At 40.1% G+C, this 17,867-nt stretch overlaps 1 protein-coding gene and 1 long non-coding RNA gene across 9 annotated transcripts in view; one reads left to right on the top strand and one right to left on the bottom strand.

Moving 5' to 3' along the window:
- The window catches only part of PON3 (paraoxonase 3), a 34,741-nt gene extending 29,478 nt beyond the window's left edge, over nucleotides 1–5,263 (bottom strand). For all 8 annotated transcript variants that reach the window (XR_012508205.1, XR_012508207.1, XR_012508209.1 and 5 more), the window contains exons 1-2: nucleotides 5,105–5,263; nucleotides 3,582–3,652 (exon numbers count right to left, since the gene is read on the bottom strand). Coding sequence is in view for 4 of the 8 variants with exons in the window: in XM_074367470.1 (XP_074223571.1) it covers nucleotides 3,582–3,652; nucleotides 5,105–5,178 (145 nt within the window). In the remaining 4 variants the exon portion in view is untranslated. The remainder of the gene's footprint in view (nucleotides 1–3,581; nucleotides 3,653–5,104) is intronic.
- Nucleotides 5,264–5,306: 43 nt separating this feature from the next.
- Nucleotides 5,307–17,867, top strand: part of LOC141578171 (uncharacterized) — a 45,754-nt gene continuing 33,193 nt past the window's right edge. Inside the window, exon 1 of the long non-coding RNA XR_012508210.1 lies at nucleotides 5,307–5,385. This is a non-coding gene — a long non-coding RNA (uncharacterized LOC141578171). The remainder of the gene's footprint in view (nucleotides 5,386–17,867) is intronic.

Here is a 17,867-nt window from a genome sequence, read left to right as displayed (position 1 = left end):
TTATTCTTTGTTATGGCTGAGTAGTATTCCATTGTATAAATATACCACATCTTCTTTATCCAGTCATCTGTTGATGGGCATTTAGGTTGCTTCCATGTCTTGGGTATTATATACAGTGCTGCTATGAACATTGGGGTGCATGTATCTTTTCGAAATAGAGTTCCCTCTAGATATATGCCCAGGAGTGAGATTGAGTGTTAATTTCTGAGTAGAAGATATCCTGAGTTGTATGCTCTCTGGTTTGGTTCTCTTATCTTCCAAAAACCATCTCACATATCTCCTATGACAGCATTAACCTACTTCAGCAGTTCACCTGCAACAGGAATGGGCACTTTCCAGAGATGCTATGCTTGTCTTTATTAACTTGCTTCATCTAGAGCATAGGGAAGCTGGGGTTTTGCACTCAGATGTGGAAGAGAATTACCAGCTGATATACATTATTCCTGACCCTCCTTTCCCTCCCCTCCCCCACCTACACTGCATCTGCATGATAACCCAGTGCATCTCAGCAACAATGGCACTAGTGGGAATAAGAGTCCCCAGGACACTGTCCCCTGAGTCCTCTCACATACTCATTAACCTGTGCACAGCTAACAGTAAAACCCCACTGCTAAGTCTAAAATCAGTCTTACAAATAGGTAGCTACTGCCTTTTAGTCTCTCAACCCTATTACTTGTCATAACTTCATTTCTTTGGCCTCCGATCATTGTTTACAGACATCCTGAGAAAGGGTCACACCAAAACATTACTAACAATTAATATTATCTTCATTTCACATCTTGGAGAGTAGGTTCTGACAGCCAGCTAAAAGCCAAATGGAAACTACCATGGAACAGAAACATATCCTGGAGACACGGGAAGCTACTGGAGGGGAAAAGGGATGCATGGGAAAATAGGAAGAATCCCATACAATGGCTATCTGTCTACTTGATAATCCTGCCAAGGGCAAGCTAACAAAGCTATTCATATTTCAAGTGCATCTTTGATTAGCCAAATACTTCCTGGTTAAGACAATCACTGACCCTCAATGCCTTGGAAAAAAGATAAACTTCACACAAAAAGGTCTTGGAAATACGATTTCTGAAGGTTAGAATTATTTCACTTTTCAACCTTTCTTCCCAGAAAGAATACTAGGGAAGGAAAACAACAAGAGGAAGAGTCTGTTTTGCCAACAAAATTAACCACAAAATTCTAGGTCTTGAAGGAAGCGCAAATCAGATTTTTTTCCCCAGCTCTATTACTGCCTACCATAGCCTGCCTACAATCCTTTAGTGTTGTCCATTCCTTCCTGAAGCTGTTCACTCTTGAATAGTTAAGTTTGGAGAGTATTATCACATTAGTGAGCTTTATTTAAATATCCAGCCTGCCTTATCTTGGTCAACCTTATTTATTAATATTTCATGTTTTTCGCATCTCAGATTTTCTGTTTTCTGCTGCCATCACACTTTCCTGAAGTTGTGTAATCAAAATGTGCTGTCAGTAGATAAACAAGGCCATGTTACGTAACACAGAGTACAAAGGCGTGGAAGAAAACCACCCTGACTCATAATCTAGGCACATCACCGTCTAGTTCTGGACCACTGGGCAGGTAACTTCACTCTTTTGAGTATCAGTTTCTTAATCTTCAACGACAGATGGCTGCACCCACCTTACAGGGCGGCTGTGTGGTTGACATAAATGTTTGCAGAGGACTCAGCAGAATGCTCATAGATGCTAGGCCCTTGATAAGGCAGTATTATTATTTTTAGATGTAAATCAATATTGTTTTATTGACAAATGAGCCATGATCATTCCATTTGTTTAGTTCTGTCTATATAAAATGTGCATATGCCAATAGACGTGGTGGTTTTTTTTTTCTGCTCTGGTTTTAACTTCTTGAGTCTAATTATCCATCTAAATTACTTGGCAGGCTCTTATCTTTTGAAAGAGGTAGGTGTGTTCAACATGAATATTACTCCACAAGAGGGTAAATAAATGAGTGAATGTCATACTTCCTTATTTTCTAAAACAAATTAAATCTGACCCTGAGTCTACATTCCACTAAACTAGAGGGAAATTCAATCTGAATCCTTATGGGGGTCTCTCTGTCAGGGTTCTGCAAAGATCATAGGTGGTGGATTTCAAAACTAAGCAGAATATTTGGGGAAGCCCATCTGGCCTTTATTCTGCACTAGTCACCACTGAACTACTCACTGCCAAGCCCACATGGTCCCTTAATTTAGAACATTCTGCCTCTTCCATGCCCTGCGTGCGTGCACATGACCTTTGCTCAGGCTGTGACACACACACACCAAGGATCCAGCCTCCCAAAAGATACCTTGTCGCACTCCTTTGTGGGTCTTGCTCCTCCCCCAGAATGGGGCAAGGGTCCCTGTTATTCAAAAAAATCCACATATTCTTCTCCCATCCCCATCAGAATCCCTTGAAGGAGCTCAGGTTTTTGAAACCCAGAGTCAGGAAGGAGTCTGTCCTCAGTTCCTTTTGCTTCCTAGCCCCCAGCATTGACCTTGTCTAAGACTGGGGAGCACAGGGCTGGGCTACTTCTCTTTCCTTTTTTTGAAACTGAGAGGGAAAAAAAGAAAAAAACTACAATCAAAAGGGCTCTTATTTTTTTCTGATATATATATATACATATATATGTGTAACAGAATATATACACATATATACGTATCACATATATATATACATTATCAGGAAAATACATATATTAGTAACATATCTTAGTTATATATTATATATCATTTATATCACAATGAACTATGCTGCCATCCTGTCACAAACTGAAATAAATCACAGTCTTTGACCCTAGGAGGTTTACAATCTGACTGTGAGAGAAAGTGAGAATATTGCATGTGGTAGGTGTCACAAGTGAATCAGAGTGTCACGCGAGTTCAGAGGTCGGAGAGGAATTTCCAGCTGATATCAGCAAGTAGAGATGAAGAAATCAGTGGAGGTGATTTCATGAGCAAAGGTGAGAAAATGAAAGAACAAGTTTCCAGAACAGTGAACAGAATCTAGCTAGAATCTTTTTTTCTAGTACTATCGTCAGGGAGAGTGGAAGGTTTGGTGCCAGAATAAGCAGTCTCGGAAGTAAGAGGTCAGACGGGATCAGCCCCATGTTGGGGGCCTGGGGAGGCCAACACGTCTCACCTGAAACAGTGAGGGACAAGGGGAAAGCAAATGGTTCCTACATTTTGAACTGAGTCTCTTTGAGAATGTGGGTACCATGCTTAGGAAAAGTCTAGAAGAAGAGCTGGTTATGGGTGGGGATCTAAGGGAAGTGTAAAGAAGATTTCAGACTGGAAAAGAAGGCCTGCAGTTTGAGAGATTAGAGATCCAGCTATGGATTTTCGATTAACTAAAAAAAATACATCCCAGGAGGTTGTGAGAGTCTTGAGAATAAGAGCCAAGTCATAGTCCTCTTAGTGTTTGCAGATCAATTTTGAAGGAAGTGACAGTTGTGTAAAGCTGATGAGGCTGAAGCCCCAGTCAGAGGGTATAAGGAGTAGAAATGAATTAAATTAGCTGTCAGCCCCAGTCAGGGGGATGCTGACCAAGAAACTGTACTGTCACATACATACCAAGTCCCTCAATAAGGTGGCAGTTCTGGGGTTCTACTGGCTCCACTTCTCGATATGCATTAATTCTTTGTCTGTAGAAGACAAAAACACTGGAGGTCAACACACAACATCCAAAACCAAAGTCTAAATGTGGTCTTTAATCACCTTCATATTCATTAATTCTGTTTCTCATCATTTATGGATGATATGATAAATAAGTAGGGATCCCATTTTACTTACATTTATTTATATAATGTGGACATTGTGGGCAATGTGCCTATTTTATTTATTTAATAATAAATATCATTAATTTAAATGCACAAAATAATATTATTTAATATGCTAAAGTATTGTCTATTATAAATCTGCACTTCCCCTTAACCCCCTATAGTCTTGCCTTTTGACCCCCGCCCACAACTGCTTTCCTCAAATTTAACAGGGTCTCCTATTAGGTAAATGCTGTAGCTTTTACTTTAACTTTATTATTTTAAAAAAATTGTACGCTAATTTACTTTGTAAGTATGTAAATTCATTAAACTGACCACAATTTAAACAATTTGCCAAATTATTTTTGAATATAGTGTTCTTGTTTCCACAGTGAAACATACTACTAAATACCAGGGGCAATTTTACATTTTTATTAAACTATATTCAGGAAGACTCTACACTTAGAGTTATCTTATTGTCACTTTAAAAAAAAATACTCCTTAGATCTGGTTTATAGTTATTATTGTTTTATGATTCTGTCATTTGGGTGCACTGGGAGAAAGTGTAGCAATAAACTTTGTCAAGCTGAACTAGAAAGTATTATCAAAAGGCACCAGGATCATGCGTAGATTCTAGACGTGAACTCGGGGGAGATCAGCTTCTGCTTAGAGAAATAAATAAAAACTCAGACAACTGAAGGGCAAGCAGGGACCAATAGATCCACTCAGAAATGCATACCATCACCTAACATGTCTTCTTACCAGCCCAGTATTGACTTTTCCCGAGATTATTTCTGGGATGGCTATTACCCCCAGATCTTCCACTTCAAAAGGTCAGGTCAGGTACCTACAAAATGCCAGCTACCCCCTGCAGGTTTCAGCTCCTTTCCCTGCTGTTCGGCTAACTCTTTTAATGTGCCGAGTTCCGTCCGTAACCCAGTACTCCTCAACGTTGAACTGACTGACCTTGGGCAGCCTCTGGGTCAGCAATAAACATCCAGCCCGGTAGCCTGGTCCCCTCCCCCAAGTCCAGGGCTTCCAACAGAGTTAGTTTGTTCAGGAGCAGAATGCTGAGGGCGACCTGGGGGAAGTGGGTGGGGGGCAAGACTTTCAGAAAATAAACCATTTCTGCCCCACCATCTTAGGCAAGGCAAGAAGTCAGCTCACCTTCCACATCCCTTTGCTTCTTTAAAGATAGTTTGCTAGGTGGAGCTGAGGAGAGGGGTCCCCAGACTGCTCGCTCCCACCGGGCTAGGAAGGCGGCGCGGGACAGCCCTTAACCCAACTTGGAAGAAGAGAGAAAGAGCCGAGGACGCTCCCCAAAAGATGCCAACTCACCTAAACGCCACTAACCTCTCCCCTATTAGTGCCAGGCCGGCGCCCAGCAGGGTCAGCACCACCAGCTTCCCCATGGTCTCCGGCCCTGTGGCGAAAGCGGGTGCGGAGCGCTGAGGCGGCGCGGCGGCCAGGCGGCCAGCCCCGCCCCTGACAGAGCTCGCCCCGCCCCCGCCTGCCCCGGGCCGAGCTGAGGTGGCGCTCGCGCCGTCCCGCGCCGTCCCGCCCCGCCCCGCCCCGCCGCCGCCCCCGGCTCGAAGCCACCTGGACGCGGAAGATTCAAGGTACCTATACGCCCGACGTTCAGGGAAACCACTACTTGCGGGGTTCCTTTTTATCTTCAAGGCTCAAAGTATAGAGGGAGGACTCGGAGGCGTCGGTTAACGTCTGGTGTTCTCTCGGTCGCTGTGGCAAGATTCCCACCCGTGGGTGGGACGTAGCAGGGAGTTTGCTGACGGAAGCTGCGGAATTCTACCTCAGCGCCTCAGGTGGAATGAAGGGGAAACTGGAGGGGCGGGGGAGCGCGGGGAGCCCGAGTGCAGAGCCCAGAACTTTGCGTTTGCGGAAGGGGAGGCGTCCTGTGAGGCGGAGAATTGATCCCTAGACACCGGGAGGTGTGAAGAGCATTAACTCACCCTCTCTCCAAGAATGCGAGCGCGGGACCTTATCTCCTGGCTTCCTGTCCTGCCTCTGGATGCCGGCTATGGTGGGTGCCCAGTTCGAATTGCTGACTGCGCGGATTTCTGAGTATCAGTCTCTGACCCCAAGGCTTGGGATAGAGAAAAATCGGGAGAAGTGAAGGAAAAGAAATATACAGAATAGGTAACAAGAAAATGAGCAGAATGAGGGGAAGGGAAAAATAGTTTCTTTGGAAGATTAGACTTTCAAAAGACTCCTTGATCCTTCTCTCTTCTGGGTCTTCAGATTCCGCCAGGCAAAGAATACACCTTCCCCTCCCCTGATGACAACCAGGTTGGAGGGAGGAAGGCTGAAAGTGGGGAAGAACTTGAGGAGCTTGGGCTGAGCAAGCACTGTATGGTTTTCTTTACCAACAGAAAGAAATAGTACTAGTTCTCTTGAGTTCAGCTGAGTAAATATGTGTTAAGAGAACACAGACCTGGAGAGATTCAGAAAAGAAACGGAGGTTCTTGACCTATGGGATACGTAATTACGGTATGAATAGCAAAACCTACCATTTATGCAGTGTCTACCATGTGCCTTGGGTTGTACTTAGAACTTTGCCTATGTTAACTCTTTTAATTCTCAGTAATTCTCTGAGGTGGGTAACATTATCCCAATTTTATAGGTGAGAAAACCAAGGCACAGAGTAGCTGTGTAAATTGCCCTAGGTCACACAGCCAGTGAGTGGCAGAGTGAAGTAGTCTGGCTCCAGAGCCTGTATTCTTCCTTAACTGTGCTGCCTCTGTTAAAGCTGTAGAAGAAGGGCTACTAACGAACATTGTTACATCTGTAGTTGTATTGATAAGATACTTATTTTTAAGATGATTAATTTTAAAAGAGTTCAAGTGGAGAAGGAATTGAATGCTGTTTTTATGAGTATGGAGGAAGAGAGACATGAAGAAGAGAAGGTGCTCCAAAGCTGAGGAGCCAAGAGGTGTGATGCAGACACGCATGCAGGGTTTGGGGCTCAAGCTGCCTGCTTTGGATCCAGCTTGGATAAGATGCTCCATTTTCCTACCCTGCAGGATTCCTCTCCTGTAAAAAAAAATCAGCCTCACAGGTGGCTTGAAGTCAAATGTTATTACGAGTGTAAAGTGCTCACCACTGTGCTTGGTACATTGTAAGAAGCCAATAAACATTAGCCATCATTTAAATCTTAACCTTCATGTGAGAATGTAGGCTAATTGTGGGGAGAGACTCCCACCCCACTGATCACTGGGTCTTCCAGTGCCAGCCACAGAACTTTGCACCTACTAGTTGCTCTCTAATAATTGATTAGATGGATGGATGCAAGAAGTGGACTTAGGAGAAGGAAAAATTGGAAGAATAAAAGAAATGGAGTGGATGATGAAATAGTAATAATTGTCCTGTGTGCTAACCATTTTGCATGCTTTATCATGTTACTTCTTATTAATCTCACTTTACAGATAAGGAAAGTGAGGCTTAGAGGAGTTAAGTAATAACTTGTGTAAAGCTACATAACTAAGAAGCATCAGAGATTCCATTTAAATTCAGGTTGTCACCCTGAAATAGGTGTTCCTATATTGCTGTTTGCTGCTTCCCAGCATAGCACGAAGAAGTGGGTAAGAAAAGAGGTGTATTCTTGGGTAATTGATCACAGATGCTGCATCATCTATAATTGGTTTTAAATTTCTTCATATTAGGCAGAGGAGTGTGTGTGTATGTACATTAACTTTAAGCCTTAGAGGTGGTTAGTTATCACTTGAATACCATAGACTAGTTTATTCAAATCCTCCCCTGGTTAGTCAGCATTAAAGAATTCCAGACTATGGAGACCACTGTATCAAGTGTCACCATCTAAATCTGCACCCGGAGAGTTCATTTATTAGCTCAAGAGATATTAGAGATAATTATTCATGGTAATGCCAGTTTTGTCCAAAGTATGTGGATTTAGAAGGACATATTGTATATGCAGCTCCAACTCTGTCTAGGGTATTAACTAGAACAAGGAAACCAGTATTCTCAAACCAGTGGAGTGAGTTCTTGGCTATCTTAGTTCATTCAGTCTGCTGTAACAAAAAAAAAAAAAAAACAAAACAAAACCATAAACAGAGTGGCTTATAAGCAACAAACACTTATTTCTCACGTTCTGGAGGCTAGGCAGTCCAAGATCAAGTCGCTAGCAGATTCGGTGTCAGGTGAGAACTGTTTCCTAGACTGCTGGGTTTCTGCCATGTCCTAATAGAGGGGAAGCGCCAAGGTAGTTCTGTAGGGTCTCTTCTAAGAGCACTAGTTCCACTCAAGAGGTCTCTACCCTCATAACCTAATCACCTCCCATAGACCTCACCTCCTCACACCACAGCCTTGGGGGCTTAGGATTTCAACATATGGATTTGGGGTGGAGGGGATGTTCGGACCGTAGCTCTGACTCTAGAACACTATCGTGTTCTGTGTCTACTCTACTGGCCAAGGAAGATTCTGCTCTCTGATCTGAAGTGAGCTGAATCTTCCCTTCAGAGCTTTGTCTCAGACTGAAACTTTTTGTCACATGCTTGTTGAAATACAGAGGACATAGCTGGGATTTCACTGAGTTTACAGAACAATGGATCACAGGATGATTTTCATGTCCCCCTTGGTAACAAACATCTGTGTGTAACAGATTTGGGTTTGAGCTTTGTGTTCATTGAAACATACCACCTGGCAGTGAGACTGTGGGGAAAGGGACTGATCACCCCTTGTCCACATCTAATCTTTGAAGGCTACTAGTGGTCACTCAGACCCTGTCAAGAGGCCAAAATGGCTTGGACAAGAGACCACTGAGTACTTCAGTGTCATAAAAAGGAATTATTGTCATTGAAAGAGCAGGACAAATGAATTCCAAAGTCCTGAGGTCAAGTTCCAGTTCTGTGTATAACCGACTCTTTAATCTTTAGAAATCACCTATTCCCTCTAGGCGTTTCTTTTCTCATATGTACAGTAGGATTTCTCGAAGAGTTAACAGGACCAAATGGAAGAGCATATGACTAAACAATAACTTCACTATATAGATCTAGTTAATCCAACACTTGGGGTAATCAATGCACCTTTCAGGGCGTTGCAGAATGTACGTATGTTATAATCCTATGGTAGAAAAAGTATGGCAATTAATATGTTTTGCATGTGTATGATACACATAGAAACAATCTAGACACAAACTGAGGAGTAGATACATGAGTGGGACATTGGGATCATGGAGACTGGGGAGGTCAGTGACTTTGGAAGGAGGCTTTGCTTTTATTGTGTGACCTTTTATGCTGTCTGAACATTTTAAACCATGTATCTTTGTTACATTTATGTCATAATTTTTAGTTTAAAAAGATCATTCATATCAGTGAATCTTGCCCAGGAGTGATACAGGGAGAGAGCACCAAATCAAAAAAGAATTTGTGATTATATCTCAATAAAGCTGTTTTTAAAGAAAAAAAATAGAGATTTTATTTATTATTTGTTGAAGCATAGTTGATTTACAGTGTTGTGTTAGTTTCTGGCATACAGCATATTGATTCAGTTATACATATATATCATTTTTCATATTCTTCATCATTATGGATTATTATAAGATATTGACTATAGTTCCCTGTGCTAAACAGTACAACTGTGTTGTTTGTCTATTTTATTTATAATAGTTAGTACCTGAAAATTCCAAACTCCTAATTTATCTCTCCCCTCCTTTCCCTCTGGTAACCATAAATTTGTTTTCTATGTCTGAGACTGTTTTTGTTTTGTAAATAGTTTCACTTGTGCCATTTTTTGATTCCAGCTAAAGTGACATCATATGATATTTGTCTTTCTCTATCTGACTTCACTTAGTATGAAAATCTCTAGGTCCATCCATGTTGCTACAAATGGAATGATTTCATTCTTTTTTATGGCTGAGTAGTTTTCCACTGTATAAATATACCACATCTTCTTTATCCATTCATTTGTTGATGGACATTTAGGTTGCTTCTATGTCTTGGCTATTGTAAATAGTGCTGCTCTGAACATTGAGGTGCATGTATCTTTTTGAATTAGAGTTTCCTCCAGATATATGCCCAGGAGTGGGATTTCTGGATCATGTGATAAGTCTATTTTTAGTTTTTAAATGAGTATCTATGCTGTTTTCCATAATGGCTACACCAAACTACATTTCCACTAACAGTTTAGGAGGGATTCCTATTCTCCGCACCCTCTCCAGCATTTATTGTTTGTTGACTTTTTAATGATGGCCAGTACTAACTGGTGTGAGATGATACCTCATTGTAGTTTTGATTTGCATTTCTCTGATGATTAGTAATATTGAGCATCTTTTCATGTGCCTCTTGGCTATCTATACATCTTCATTGGAGAAATGTCTGTTTAGGTCTTCTGTTCTTTTTTTGATTGGGTTGTTTGTTTTTTGGTTATTGAGTTATATGAGCTGTTTGTATATTCTGTAAATTAAGTCTTTGTCAGTTGCACCATTTGCAAATACTTCCCCCCATTCCATAGGTTGTTTTGTTTATCGTTTCCTTTGCTGTGCAAAAGCTTGTAAGTTTAATTAGGTCCCATTTGTTTCTTTTTGCTTTTATTTCTATTGCCTTGGTAGACTGGCCTAGGAGAACATTGCTATGATTTATGTCAGAAAATGTTTTGCCTATGTTCTCTTCTAGGAGATTTATGGTGTCCTGTCTTATGTTTAAGTCTTTAAGCCATTTTGAGTTTACTTTTGTGTATGGTGTGAGAGAGTGTTCTAACTTTTACATGTGGCTGTCCAGTTTTCCCAACACCACTTGCTAAAGAGACTGTCTTTTCTTCATTGTATGTTCTTGCCTCCTTTGTTGAAGATTAATTGACCTTAGATGTGTGGGTTTATTTCTGGGCCCTCTATTCTGTTCCATTGATCCATATATCTTTTTTTTTAATTGAAGTATAGTCAGTTACAATGTGTCAATTTCTGATGCACAGTGCAATGTCCCAGTCATGCAAATATATACATATATTTCTTTCCATATTTGTTTTCATTAAAGGTTATTGCAAGATATTGAATATAGTTCCCTGTGCTATACAGAAGAAATTTGTTTTTTATTTATTTTTATATATAGTGGTTAACTTTTGCAAATCTCATACTCCCAAATTTATCCCTTCCCAGTAACCATAAGATTGTTTACTATGTCTGTTTTTGTGCCAATACCATGTTGTTTTGATTACTGTCACTTTATAGTGTTGTCTGAAGTTAGGGAGGGTTATGCCTCCAGCTTCATTCCTTTTCTTCAGTGTTGCTTTGACAATTCTGGATCTTTTGAAATTTTATATAAATTTTAGGATGATTTGTTCTATTTCTGTGAAAAATGTCCTGGGTAATTTGATAGGGATTGCAAGAATATGGATTTTAGAATATTGGGACATACTAGTCAGCTATAAAAAAGAATTAGAAAAGTTCTCTTTGCAATGACAGGAAAACATGTCCAAAAATTTAATTGAAAAAATGGAATATGTAGAACGGTATATGGTCTGCTACCTCTTGCGGAGTAAAGAGGAAAAATAAGAGTATGTATTTATATCTGCTTGTATTTATATGAAAATATTGGAAGGATACACAAGAAACTAATACATTGGTTTCCTGTAAATGGGGCAGATGGGATGGGAAGGAGAGTTTTCAATATACCTTTTTATATCATTTTGATCTTTGAAAAGTGAAAAGAAATGCCTGGGAGAACAATGACCCGTATTTGAAAAGAACATGAGTAAATGCATGCCTGTATACACACACACACACACACACACACACACACACTACCCACAAGGTGTGGATATTCTGCCAGTGCTATTGCTTCACATTTTTTTAACTCAGTCAACACTGTGCACATTTGTTTCAAAGAATAGCAGACCACACGATCTGGTGATGTGTGGTGATGATTTGCCAGCTATGTTCATGTCCATTGAAGTTAAATTGTTCTCTGGAGTGGTGTCTGGGTGAGGCTGTGGGAGCTTGAGAGGTGGGGAAGGGATATTCTGGTCATTCCCGTTTAACATTATTTGGTAAACACTTACAGCTACTTTCTCAGCACTGAAGACATGGTGCAAACAAGATTCCCTCACCTTCAAGGAGATTACATTCTGGAGGGGAAATATATTTCAAGGAAGGAAGGAAGAAAGGGAGTGAGGATATAAAAGAAGGAAAGAAGCAGGAGGGAAGGGGAAGCAAAAAAAAGAAAGATGAAGTAAAAAAAAAAGTTGTTTCATATTCTTTTATGAAATAATTGGTCATGTGTGGCCATAAGAGGAGAGAGGCTCAGGAAAAAACAGTTTATTATACTTACAAGTCCTAGAGATAGGAGGCGTGGAACGCCATGCAGGGCCACATGGGACAGACACCAGGGTGGGCAGGAGGCAGAAGACAGGAGGGAGAGTTTAGGCTGCTGCCTTTATTGGAGTTTCTGCAGTAAAGGCAATGTAGGCAGGCTGAACTGTTTAGAATAGGCTAATTGGAATAATTTTGGCAGGTTTTGGGCTCTCAGGGTGGTCACTAGTTGCCTGCCACCTGGCCCCAGGATGATTACAGCAGAGGAATACTGTCTCCTGCGCTGTATGGGCCAGAGAGTGTGGATGGCTCTGGACTGGTCTGTTTGTGAATCAAAGACCTGCTCCTGGTGGAACCCTTTGCTGTCTCTAAAAATTGGAAAGGCCTCTTTCAAGAGGTGACATTAAAGCTAAGACCTAAAGTAAAAGAAGAAACCAAGTTTGTAAAGAATGGGAGGAGGAGATTTCAGGTGCGGGAAAGAGCTTAGTGTTTGCTGGGACTGCAACATCAGGTGGCTCAAGACATTGCAGGGAGGAGAGTGGTGCCAGATGAAGCTGGAGAGGGAAGCCATGCCCACATGCCACAGCACCTTGCAGGCCCTGGCAAAGAGGCTGGTAACACAGAAAGGTTTTCGTGGGAGATGCTGTGATTTGAGTACCTTGCTGCTGAGTAGGAAATGGATCGGAAAGGAGAAATACTGACAGAGAGGAGCCCACTTGGAAAACTGTCTTGGGTAAGAGAGATTAGAGGCCTCAACCACAGAGATGGCAGTAGAGATAGGATGAGCACAGATCTGAGATAGCACTTGGAGACAGAAACAGGTAGAGTTTCTGATGGTTATCGACAAAGATGAAGTCCACGATGACTGCAAGGTTCAAGATGGTAGTGTTAAATTTTGGAGTAATCAGCATACAGGCAGTATGTAAACCCACTGGAATGAATAAGAGGGACAAACACCCAATTCTAGCCCTAAAAAACCATTACATTTCTATTTGGATGAGGGAACCAGCAAAGGAGACAAAAGGGATAATGAGTGAAGTAAGAGAATAGTGTTGTGAAAGCCAAGAAGAGTGTTTCAAGAAGGAAAAAAAAAAACTACAGAATGCCAAATGCTGCTGAGAAGTCAAGTGAAATGAGATCAGAGATAGAGGTCACTGGATTTGGCAACACAAAGATCTTTGATGCCCTTGGCAAGAATAGTCTGTGTGGTGAGAACAGAAGCCAGACTGTAGTTGGTTGAGAAGTGAATGGGAGTAAAGGGAGACAATATGTATCTCAGAGAATTTACTTATGATGGGTCTATTAGTTGTGTATCATGATGCACTAAATTATCCTCAAATGTAGTAGCTTAAAATGTATTATCTCAGCATTGTTGTAGGTCAGAAATTGGAAGCAGCTTAGTGAGGTGGTTCTGGCTCATGGTCATTCATGAGGCTCCAGTCATCTGAAGGCCTTTGCACTGTGATTCACTTGCATGGCTGTTGGCAGGAGGCCTCCGTTTGTGGCCATGTGGACCTCTCCATGGGGCTGTCTGAGAGATGTCCTCACGTTAAGGCAGCTGGCTTTTCTCCCCCAGAGTGAGAGATCTTAGTGAGGGAGTAAGGAGGAAGCCCTGATGCCCTTTATGAGTGAGTCTGAAAACTCACATGTCGTCACTCTGCCTTATTCTGTTGGTTAGACATCAGTCACTAAATCCAACCCACTCTTAAGGAGCGGTGCATTAGGCTCACTTTTGGGGAGGAATGTCAGATTCGTGGACGTATTTTAAGCTGACACATTCAGAGAAGTGATGTGGTGGTTAGAAATGTGGGGCCAAGGGAGTATTATTTCTAAAATAGGAGATGCAGTTAGTATGTCTTTCTACTGATGAAAATGAATGAGTGCAGGAAGAGTTTATGAAGCAGAAGAGAGAAGGGATCATAGAAAGTGAATCCTAAGGACCGTGGGAGGGGTTGGACTTTCATAGCAAAGACGCCTTCTCCACTTTAACAGCAGAGTCTCCACTTTAACTAGAGTGAGAGGTACAGATTTGAGGGGTGGGGGAGATGTGAGGGACCGTATGTCTGGCTGCTTTCCTTTTCTCAAAATGAGTTAATTATAAGGCAAGGCTTTCAGGCCAAAGTGTGAGTAGATGAGAGAGTGTGGACAGTTTGAGAGAAAGGAGGAGGTATAAAATTATTAACTCAAGGAGTAGAAAATCTAATCTGCTAAAGAAACTGAGGATTGCTCTGCATTTTGAGAACCAGATCTGAGCTTTCATGTTCATTTAAGAGAAACCATTCAGTTGTTTGGTGATATTTTCTCAAAAAACGGATAGCTGCTCAGGTGCACATGTGAAGTAAAGAAATGATTTGACTTTTGCCACAGAAGACAGTAGGAGAGAAGTACAGAGGGGCTGAGAGTGTATTCAAAGAAGTGATCAAAGGATGGAAGCTAGACTGGAGGAGGAGAGATGTTACGCAGAGATGGGGCTGTGGGAAGGGGAGAAATTTCTGGGGCAGAGGTTGGTAGTGGATTTGAGGCTGGAATAATTTCAAATATTTTAAAACAATAGCACTACCTGAGCAAGGGACTTGGAAATGCAGGATGTGGTTGCTGGAGAGTCTGAGACTTGAAATAAAGGTTTTAGGGATGAGAAAGTTTCTGATACAGAATATGGCTGTGGGAATGGATGGCTAAGGTAGGGAAAGAAAAGGGTATTGAAAATGAAGAATCTAGGCACACAGAAGCTATATGTTAGTGGATTTATCCATGAAGAGTTTTAAATCACTGGGAAAGAAAATGGGATAGAGATTTTCAATTTTATTAGATCATTTTTACTAATTTCCTACAAAATATCCTGATTTTGGAGGTAGAAATTAAGGTAGAAATCTGTTAAAAGGAGTAAGGAATATCTCTCAATGATCTGATAGAAAATAATTTCCAGGAAAAAAAAAAGAGAGAAAATGTAGAAGAGGGAGAAGGTGAGATAAAGAACAAATAATTTTTTAAAATATAGAACGCTGCCCACCAATATTATTACTAGAAATAATAGACGAAAAATCCACCACTTTGCAACTCCAATAATCATAATTTAGGCAAGAATCAATAATGGATCCTAAAACCAAATAAAGGAAAGGTTGTAGGGAACAGAATGTTCACTTAGATTTATAAATAGAAAGGAAAAGTTAACTTAACCCTGTTGATCTGGTGGTCATCGCCTTAATCAATTACTCAGCTTTACATCACAAATAGTGGAACAACCTGTCATTATATTCTGATGCAATGCAATGTGGAAGTACTTGTCATTTATTAGTATTCTTGTCAAAATTGTTTAACCTGAATCTAATCAAGCCTCAAGTAACTTCTAATTTAACAAGACATATAAGTGCTACTGAATTATGTTCTCCAGGAAGAAAATCAAATAAATTCAGAATGTAAGTCATTCCAGAAGGCATCTTGTTTGTATGAAAAAAAGTGCCATGAAAAACAGAAGATGATAGAGCTATTTGTTCAGATTTAAAACGATTGAAGAGACATAGGCAAATGTGAATTGTGATCCTTGACTAGATCCTGGATTGTAGGGTCATTGGGGGTAAACGATGAGGGAGTTAGCAGCTATTAAAGGCATTTGGAGACCACTGAGAAACTTTGAATTTGGATCAGGTATCAGATAGCACAATAGAAGCATTGCTAATACTCATAGGTTTAATAACATTGTGGTTATGTAGGAGAATGTCCTCATATATAGAAGATGCAAGCTGAAGTATGCAGAGGTGAAGTTTTATGATATCTCCAACTTGCTTTCAAATGGTTCAGAAAAAATAAAAACATCTATACTTGGAAAGGTAAAGCAAAAGTGGCAAAATGATCTTTGGGATTAGTGCATGTAGGTGAAGGGAATATGGGTAGTCACTGAACTACCCTTTCCATTTTTCTTTAGGTTTAAACATTTAAAAAGTTGTGGAGGTGGAGAAATAAGGTTTCTCCAAATTATTCTCTAATCACATTTCTTTGTGTAGTTCTTCTAATCACTCCATTTATCCATCTCGTGCACTCTCAGTAATTCAACCATCATCTATTTTGTCATTTGTTGAATCTTTTGCTAGAATATAGGCATTATATCTGGTTCACTATTGTAGCCTAATGCCTTACTCAGGCCTGATTACAGAAAAGCCATTCAATATATCAAAAAAAAAATTCAAAACTGAACTGAAAGTTATTCTCTTTGCAATTATAAAAATTAGACTAGGCTCTATTTTCTTCTCTGCCTTCTGCTTTATGGAATAAAAATCTTGAAAACTAGGAGGAGAAAGCTTTGAAAGAGCTACTGGGATTCCCCCAGTCCTCCTTCTCTCACACCCAGAAATCCTTTTGTGGAAAACTGAGTGAGTAATGAAAACTACAGGTAGCAAAACAAAAGTGGACCTGGGTGGTGTGACTGTGGGTGCTGTTAATTCTTACTTATTTTGCCGAGTGAACCTTCACCAGCCTAGGTGAGCTGTGTCTCCACGAGAGGATTCAAAGTGAGCAATCAGGTCTAGATAAGGATCAACCTTACATTAGTTGTCACTGATACTTATTCCATACACAAAATGAGAAAAAAAATACTATAGTATAGTTTATATTTAATTTTTCTTGCTCCCTGTATTAGGTATCCATGTTTATATTTAGCTGTTGTAAAAGGGTTGAGGTTTTGTTAAAAAAAAAAAAAAGAAAAAGAAAAAAAGGATATTTATTGTCACTGGACAGGATCTCAGATGAAAAAGAATTAAAACATAACACACTGAGACACACACCCCTATGAGACCTAAACCCACCTAGTGGTGGCATATCCCAATTGCAGTTCTTTTGAATGACTTGACCTCTTAATAACCAAATTGTTAAACTCAATACATCATCCCAGTAAGATCACCATAAATAAATGCACAATATACTTATGAATTCCTCATGGCCCACAGAGGCCGAAAACCAGAATTTATTTTTAAAAATTCTTTTTTTATTCTAAGATAAATAATACATATGCTTATTAACTTGTATTCACTTTTGTCCAAATAAAATTTCTAATAAGTACAATAGAAAACAAATCTGTTTTATGACTACTGTATTCTGGTACTTTTTTTTTAAATGAATGTAGCTTTTTAGATAGTCATTGCTATAGTCTAAAATCTAAAACAGATGCTTCTTGGTTTTGGATCCCTAGTGAACAATATTTAATCTTGCTTTATTCATCTGTGACTTAATGCTTTTTCCCCACAGATAATGAAAACAGCAAAAAATAGTATTATTTTAGCATGAAATATATCCAGCATACATTAGTAACAGACTATTTTAAAATGTAAATAAAAACACAGGCCAAGATTAATCTTGGACAGTGGCCAAGATTAAGAATACTTCTTTACATTTAAAAGTCTTGAAATGATTCATCTCAAAGCAGAACTCAAACTGATACCTATAAACACAAAAAAAACTGTATATTAGGAAAAAGAGTAAATAATGACACCCTCATTAGTTCCACGGCAGAAGCTTCATCCAGTGGGTAATGGTAGAGCCTCTGACATCAGAAATAGATTGAGAGCCGCCCTTACTAGGTGTATGACCTTGAACATCTGTGAAATGTTAACAGTGACATAATATCAATACCTACTCCCTCAGGGCTGTAATTAGGATTAAATGAGATAGTGAATGTGCCATTTTTAGTACATTGTCTTTCACATTATAACTGACAAATATTCTGATGATAGTGAGGCCAAAGATGGGAAAAAGTATGAGAAGTGAAGTGTTTTGATAAGTTACAATGGAAAGAAACCCGTGACAGTCTCCCTCCAGGGCTTAAGGAGAATT

This window comes from Camelus bactrianus, chromosome 7, assembly GCF_048773025.1.
Source record: "Camelus bactrianus isolate YW-2024 breed Bactrian camel chromosome 7, ASM4877302v1, whole genome shotgun sequence".
In the NCBI taxonomy this organism is placed as follows: domain Eukaryota; kingdom Metazoa; phylum Chordata; class Mammalia; order Artiodactyla; family Camelidae; genus Camelus; species Camelus bactrianus.
This window is presented reverse-complemented; position numbering and strand designations above follow the sequence as displayed.